This window comes from Carlito syrichta, unplaced genomic scaffold (assembly GCF_000164805.1).
Source record: "Carlito syrichta isolate Samal-C Ts95f unplaced genomic scaffold, Tarsius_syrichta-2.0.1 Scaffold302035, whole genome shotgun sequence".
Taxonomy (NCBI): domain Eukaryota; kingdom Metazoa; phylum Chordata; class Mammalia; order Primates; family Tarsiidae; genus Carlito; species Carlito syrichta.
The window spans coordinates 146907-155480 of NW_007246131.1; the positions used below are offsets into that span (position 1 = coordinate 146907).

At 35.1% G+C, this 8574-nt stretch overlaps 1 protein-coding gene across 1 annotated transcript; it reads left to right on the forward strand.

Moving 5' to 3' along the window:
* The first annotated feature begins 3102 nt into the window (after positions 1 to 3102).
* On the forward strand, positions 3103 to 4011 carry LOC103258233 (taste receptor type 2 member 43-like). The gene has a single exon (XM_008055928.1). It carries the CDS (start codon positions 3103 to 3105, stop codon positions 4009 to 4011), a length of 909 nt encoding a protein of 302 aa, XP_008054119.1.
* Positions 4012 to 8574: the final 4563 nt, after the last annotated feature.

An 8574-nucleotide genomic window follows, 5' to 3' on the forward strand; every position in this document is an offset into this window, starting at 1 on the left:
AGGAATTTTTTATTTCCTCCATGTGTCTTAACTTTTGAGCACCTGGAATACATTTATAATAATTGTTCTTATGCCCTTGTCTGCTAATTCTAATATCTGTGCCAATTCTAGATTGGTTTTGTTTGATTTTTCTCCTCATTATGAGTCATACTTTATTGCTTTTTTTGAAAATCTGGAAATCTTTGATTTGATGTCAGACATTGTGACTTTTCCCTTGTTGAGTGCTGAATATTTTTGTATTCCTATAGATATTTATGAGCTTTGTTCTGGGATGCAGTTAAGTTACTTGGAAATAGTTTGACCCTTAGGGTGTAGCTTTTAAGAGTTAATATGCACAAACAGAACAGTGTTAATTTTTACCATAGTGGCAAAAACTTTCTGTGTATTCTACCCAATCATGTGACATATGAGATTTTTCCAGTCATACTAGTGTCAGACGTACACTTTTCCCCACCGTTATGTGTGCTGGGCACTTTCTCCTTTAATTTTCTTAAATGACTCTTTGCCAGCCTTGAGTAGCTTCCTCATAGGCATATGATTATTAGTTCTTTGCTGAATAGTATCCCTCTGTTCTGGTACTCTGTGCTGCAAGTTCTAGCAGGCTTGATATCTTAGATGCTCAGTGTTGTCTTCTTGACTCAGGAGTTCACTGAGCTTCTGTCTCTACACCTGGTCTAGAAAGTCTCTCCAGGTCATCAAGTGGAATAATCAAAGGGACTATACTATTTGTTTCCCAGCTTTCAGGGATCAGTGTTCTTCATCGCCTGATGTCTTGAAATCTTTCATTTTATATATTTTGTTTGATTTTTAAAAATCTCTGACAGAGGGTAAATCTGATCCAAATTAGTTCATTTGACTCAAAAGTGGAAGTTCCTATGTAAAATTATTGGGGTCTTTTTTAGTTTAGTTTTTTAAATAAGATTTTTTCTACTTAAAAAATTAATTATATTTAGCTCAACGAAGTTATTTTTACACCCAGTAACTAGTAATATTTTGTCATAAAATATTTCCTTAAAGACAAAATTTTTTACTAAATGATTTCTTATTTCATTAAAAAAATCATGGGGTATTACAGTTAAAACTACTATAATCATTTATGTAGAGTTTTGTATGGGCATATGACTTCATTTCTCTTGAATATCCTTCAAATGGATATTTGGGTCATATGCTAGGAATATGCTTAACTTTTAAAAGAAACTCTGTATCTCTGTTACAAAGCAGTTGTGTCATTTTATATTTCCACCAATCTACATATCCATGTACATGGAAGTGAATAGATAAATAAATTGTAGTGTTTTCCATATAATAGTGCACTACTCAATAAGAAAAATAATATCCATTGATATATGCAACCACACAATGAATCTTTCAACAAGAAGGTTGAGGGGGGTGACTTATAGGGGCAGGCAAGAGGAGAACAAAAGCAGAGAGCTCCACCTTTCCTGGGAGCCACGTTCTGCTAAAGTCCCACCAAGCATAGTTTCAAGTCCCATGAAGTTCATCTAAAGTTCCATGAAGCGTAGTTTAAAAGTTCACTCCACTATCCTATTTTCATTTCTAGTCTTGTGCGCAGTTGGTGCATTCTTCAAATTCATCTCAATATTCTGGAAGACACCAAGCCTGCAATGCCCAGTCTGCCTCTGCATGGGTATTATGTTGGGGCTTGTACCACTGACAGTTTTTTCTTAAAATCCCTCATTTTTGCCTGCTTAATTCCTCAATCTGAATCCCTCCAAATTTAAGGGTGATATTGAAAATTTTAGATGACTTTTCTGATTTAGTTTATTACTCCGATACTGCCTTATAGACAGGTCTTGAAGAAATAAGAATGTATTATGCTATTACTTAACCATCTCGATTAGAAAATTTATACTAACTTACACTGGGGTTTGATTTAACAGTCAGAGAGCAGATATTGCTGGGGAGAGGTATGAGGAAGCTGAATAAAACACAAAGGCCTTTGAAGACTATCGGTGAGTGAGTATCACTGACAGTGAACAGGCACAAAATGAGGATGATTCATGCTCTGCAGATGGTTCTCTCCTCATTCTCAGTACTATCCATATCTGGCTTTAATTGAGAGACTGCTATGTGGGATAAGGACAGAGTTTTATAACTTTTCATAAGCCTTGTAAATGAAACAATGTTTGAAGAGTATTTTCATTAAGTATTAAATGATATAAAGAGTAATCATGTTTAAAAACATTTTGGTATCTAATGTGATTTTTAATATCAGAAGAAGCATAATAAGTATTCATGAAAGAAGAAGACTGAATTCAAGAGAGATGTTAGAGGTTTTGAATTATTAGAGAGACAAGTTAGAGGTTTTGAATCCAGATGATTTTTCTAAGTCTCATGTTCCTATTGTCAAAAAGGAGACAGTTATTCCTGGACAATAATCTCATAAGGTTGTTCTTCCAGGTGACAATGTATGGACACTTACAAACAATTCATTGATGAGCTACTAAATCATCAACACCCAGCATTCGGGAGTTACAACTTCTCTGATTCACCCAGGAAACTTCAATGCTTTGGATAGCAAAAGCTTTGGATAAACTATGAAAATATCTCTTCATTCTTCTATTGGAGCTTCTCAGTTGAGATGATTTTTGTGCTCATGTAATTCTATTCACTAATTTAGATATTTGCTATGTGTAATCTCTATGCATTGAATTGTAAAATGTTATTGGTAAAAATTCGAGTTGATGAGCAAATTGTGTAGAGATAAGTTAAAGTAAATATTGCAAAACAATGAAAGAAAATATGTCCTTATTTGCATGGTAGCAAATGAGAATTTAACTTTCACTTCAGCATCAGCTATGAAAAATTCTAGCCTAAAGCAAGGACAGAGAGTGTTTGAATAGGAGTTAATTTGAACTGCATTGAGAAAGATGCTGTTTTCCATAAAGGCACCATTGAACTCATCCTTTAGTATGCCCTGGTGCTTCCTGGCTTGACATCAGTCACATAAATTAAAAGTAAGAAGAATGTCACTGTACAATCAGAAATGAGGTACATACAGAATTTAAGGTCAGGAAATTAAAGGAATCAGAATCACTGATATTAGGCCTGCATTTTTTTTCTCTTTTTGTCTGTTCAGACATGATGCATTTTCTATCCATTCTTTTTACCATCTTAATAGTGGTTGAATTTGTTTTTGGAAATTTGGTCAATGGCTTCATAGCACTGATAAATTTCATTGATTGGGTCAAGAGACGAAAGATCACCACAGCTGATCAAATTCTCACTGCTTTGTCAGTCTCCAGAGTTGGTTTGCTTTGGATAATATTATTAGATTGGTCTTCATCTGTGTTTAACCCAGACGTGTATAATGTAGAAAGAAGAATTGTTGCTTATAATGCTTGGGCAATAATCAACCACTTCAGCCTCTGGCTTGCTACTAGCCTCAGCCTATTTTATTTGTTTAAGATTGCCAATTTCTCCAACCTTATTTTTCTTCACCTAAAGAGGAGAGTTAAGAGTGTAGTCCCAGTGATACTGTTGCGGACTTGGGTATTTTTGGTTTGTCATCTAGTGGTGGTAAACGTGGATGAGAGTATGCGGACTAAGGAATATGAAGGAAATGTTACTTGGAAGATTAAACTGAGCAAAACTTTGCACTTTTCGACTATGACTGTAACCACGCTAGCTAACTTCATACCGTTTACTGTGTCTCTGATATGCTTTCTCTTGTTAATCTGTTCTCTGTGCAAACATCTCAAGAAGATGCAGCTCCATGGTAAAGGATCTCAAGATTCCAGCACCAAGGTCCATATAAAAGCTCTGCAGACTGTGATCTCCTTCCTCTTGCTACTTATCATTTATTTTTTGTCCCTAACTATATCGACCTGGAATTCTACTAAACAGCGAAACACACCTATCTTCATCTTTTGGAAAGCTATTGCAATCAGCTATCCTACAATCCATCCAGTGATTCTGATTTGGGGAAACAAGAAGCTAAAACAGATTTTTCTTTCAGTTTTGTGGCAGGTGAGGTGTGGAGTAAAATGATAGAAACCCCTCAATGCCACAGATTAACAAGAGGAACCTCGTGCGTCTTTTAGCAGAAGACAAATGATGGTGTCTAGAACAGTTTATACTTTCTTCTGGTTTTTGCATGGTGTATGTATTTGAGTGATTTCCAAAATCAAACCCAGAAAAGACTTTTACCTAAACTTAGTATGAAAAAGTGTATATGGATGTGTATGTGTGTACATGTGCATGAAAAGCTTAAGATACATTAATAATAATGTATCCTTAATCAATTTTTTGCACAAATCACTTAATTATAGAAAATATTGTAAGAAACATAAAGTATGTATATTTCACATATATATTTTACGTGATCATATTTTATTTGAAGAATGTATTATCTACAATTATACATTATTAAGACTTACAGCTTATTTCTAGAAATTATTGCTGTTTTCCCTTGTAATTTGTACCACAGTGTGTTTAGATTTCATTGTTTGAATTCTAAATTTTTGGATGGTAAGGATATTCCATACAAAACCAATAATGAGGCTGTATCTTAGGGGTAGGTTTTATTCCATCATAAATTCTTTTGTTATATTTAGTATAAAACAGATTTTCTCTTAGAAAAAAGATGCAAATGATAAAAATTTAAGAGTGACAAATATATTTAGAGTAAATTTTGTCTATGTGTGCCATATTGTGTACCAGTATTATTTAATACTGAGGAATATTTGATTTAATGCAAGCATGTGAATAATAGAAAAATTGTTTCTGCAATTGAGTTGAAGAAGAAATATTGACCTATTTTCAATGTTGTTATAAGTTTCTGTGTGCAGTTTAGAAATGTCATTTCTTCCAATTTTTGAAGTAAAGAAAACCTTTCTTGAGGTTGAGATCTGATGTCAAATAATACAGTTTTTTTCTAAACCACCTCTGAGCTCCTGAATTGTCAATTATCTTCTTTATCTTCCAGACTTAAAATTGCTTTTAAATATCAAATAAAAGAATTCAAAGCTACTCTATCTTAAAATAAATGCTCACCATAAAAATAGTTTAGAAATTATGGAACATGATTTAACGAAATTTTCTTTAAATGTTAAAATGGCATCTTTGAAATCTATATATTATTTATAAGAAATGTCTTAAAGATATGCTTTCTTATAAACTTGTAAGTGATGAAATGAGAGGAATTGTGTTGACATACTCCTTGATAGCAAGTTTCATTATTGGAAGAAAATGTGCAACCTTGTTCAACAACTTAGTTCTACATGACTGTATGCATATTTGGTGTTATAAAATTTTAATGCTATTATCTCAGACTTAAGGTCAGTCATCTCCATATCTGCTATATTTATTTGTTTGTTCATCATGTATCTTCCCCAATACAATGTAAGCAGAGATCCTGTCTGTTTTGCTTCTTGTTGACTCCAGAATCTAAAAGCCAGCACATAGGATGTTGGCTAAAATGATACTCTAATGAAAAAATAAGTTGATAAATTCGTGAATAAATAGGTGGGCAACCAAAGAAAAGGAAACCCATTACAAAATCTGCAGTTGTATTCATTTCCCTTTTCTGGTTTCATGTTGAGGTTATAGGCTCTTCTAAGTAGAATCATTTCTCAGAGCAAAAGCATGACTATTTCCCAATATTAAGGGAAATATCACCATAATATAACCTTCATGCAGGTATATCAGGTGTGTGAAGTGATAAGGTAGAACATCAAAACTAGATGACTCCTAGTACAATCGTTTTTAAAAAGCATATAACAGATTTTGTATATTTGCTTATATTTTTTTCTATTGTGAACAATATAGTTTCACTATGAAATTTTCTAGCTGGCATTTCATTTTTAAAAAGTGAATTATATAATCATTTTTCAGTATCTTAAGAAAACTTTTAAAAGCACAATATTATAAACTCTCAGAAAAGTGAATAGATTATAATTGTACAACTGAATGAATATCTTAACCTTGGGCTTCTAAATCCAGAGCCAATGCTCAGGATTGAAGTGATGACATTTATTTGGGAAGGCAAGTCCAGGGCAGCAATGGGGGCATGTGGAAACAGAGGCAAGAGCAGATGTGATGTAATCTGATATGATGTATGACTCTGTTGTGGACTACATCACAACGAGATGAGAGACAGCATGGCGGTCATCACAAATGTGCACTTGGCCCACAGAGTTTTTCTAGAAGAACTTCAGGAGGGGAATCTTAGCTAGCATTAGTTTATGGAAGAGAGAGAGAGGAGGGGAATTTATCTTCTCAGCTCTCTTCTGTCTTCTATTTCCCTTTGGCCAGGGCTTACCTGAAGGAGAACTAACATCTTTGCTTTTCTGTCTTACATCATCCAATCTCTTGGACATTTAGAAAGTCAGATCTCATACCCCCAGTGGGGTGTTCCATTCATCTGCAAAATAGATAGATAACCTTGATGAGGAAAGGTGCCTACCAAGAAAACAGAGGAAGTCAGGGGAATAAGTGGAAGCATGCAGTTTGTGTCCAATAGAGTCCATTCCTTGTGCCACTCAAATGGACTCATGCTTTCTTATAGTAGCTGGCTTTATGACCATAGGACTTATGCAATTTCACAGGGTCTTGTGCTTAGGGGGGCTCATTTCTTGGTTTAATTATCTGTACTTGCTTTGTTTTTCAGACATATGGTCTCCCTTGCTGAAGAGTAGATGGTCATGCACAAATTCACTAGGGGTTCCTCTCCTTTCTCCTAATGACCTCTCAAAAACATGTAAACAGCCTTGAATCTGCTAGATCATATGACACAATGGGCAGAGCAGCTTGGACCATAGGCTATACCCTCTATAGAGCCCTCTCTTGTTCTGGGTTCCACTTGAAACCAGTAGCTTTTAGGGAAACTCCATCAATGGGTCAGGCGAATACCCTCAGTGTGGTATTTTGCTGGCCTCAAAAATCCAAAGAGGTTCAACAAACACTGTATCTCTTTTTTTAGTGACAGGAAATACACAGAGTAGCATGCCATTTACTTTAAAAAAGGTATTTCAACATGTGGACCAGATCATTTGACCCCTAAAAACATCGCTAGTGTTGTAGGTCCCTGAGTCTCTAAGGTTTATCTCTCTTATTCTGGTATTTTACTCTTATTTGATGTTATATTATTTTGCATATTTTAAAAATTTGCCACTTCTTTCTTAGATGAATCAATTCATGTAATATTATAAATACATTGAATTAACCTGATACTTTACAAAATGTCAATTAAACTGGGAGCAAAAGTGATATAACCTTGACATAAAATATGAAAGAGTGCTAGTGTTCTTCCCACACAAAATCAAATTATCTTGATTTTCCCTCATGATGGGTGTAAATTTAAAAACACTCACCGAATCAGTACCCAAATGAAAGTGCCAGAGGTTATATTATGCTCAGTGAAGATAACATATTCAGAAGAACAACTGTAAGTGCGATGTAAGTGTATGGAAATCTGCTTTTATCCAGTAATCCATCTGGTCTGGGCAGAGGTCAGATATGTTAACTCAATAGGGATACATAAAGGACTACCACCCCCTGTAGCTCTCATGTTTTTTGTGGTCACAGTGATAAATTCTATTCCTTGGAGAATGCAGTTATTATTCTTCATTCATTGTCTTGCCAGGAGGGGAGATTTCAGAGGCCTCCTCTGGGTCCTGCTTGCAATAATGTCCATTACTCTTCATCAGGACGTAACATGAGAGTTCTGCCAGCTGCCAAATCTGTCCATTTCGATTATAATTCAGGGTTAAATAACTACAAACACATTAGATCCACGTCTGCAGGGATGTGAGCCAAAGTTCTAAGTAGAATCTGACATTCAAAATCTCCCACTCCATGTATTAGACCACAGTAATTTTTTGCCAATCTGGATATTAGGGTTAATTCAGGACCCCTATCTAAAAGTCTCAGAGAATATAAAACGTGCCATTTTTTTCTGGGCACTGTTATCTGGTAAGTGGCTACAGGTCTTTGAAGAAGCACCATATGGAGATATCCTGAACATTGTTGTGGTGAATTTTCAGGGTCCTTTATCCAGGAACTTAAACTTCCCTTCAATCACTGAACTCTGGTTCTCCAAATAGTCTTAATCCTAAGAACTGACTGAGGGACTTTGGCTTCCTGCGTCAAAGGTCTATCTCCTATAATAGTAAGCCCTGTCTTCCCCCTAGTTTATAGTGTTTCTCAAACTGACACATACCTTCAACTGTTGACTTGTGAATCCATTCCAATGAGGCTGTTGCTCTTGATTGTATCTGATGTTTGCAAGATCACCAATGAGCACACATTGTCAATGCTCAGACTTTCATGTTTCATGACCTATCAACAGCACTGAACAGTGTTTGCTTTCCAGGATGCAACCTTCTCTTTGTTCATGGAGCAGCACTTCTCAGTTTCCTTTGCTAGTTTTTCTTCTTCTCTCTGAACTCAAAATATCAGATTGTTCAGCAGCTTAATTCTTCTATTTCTGACCAGTTATGCTTATTTTGTTGGTGATATCATGCAGTCACCTTACAGATAATATAGCTAAACAGTTCAAAACAGGGGTATAAGGGTAACTATTCATATATATTTATAGTCATAAATACAGTT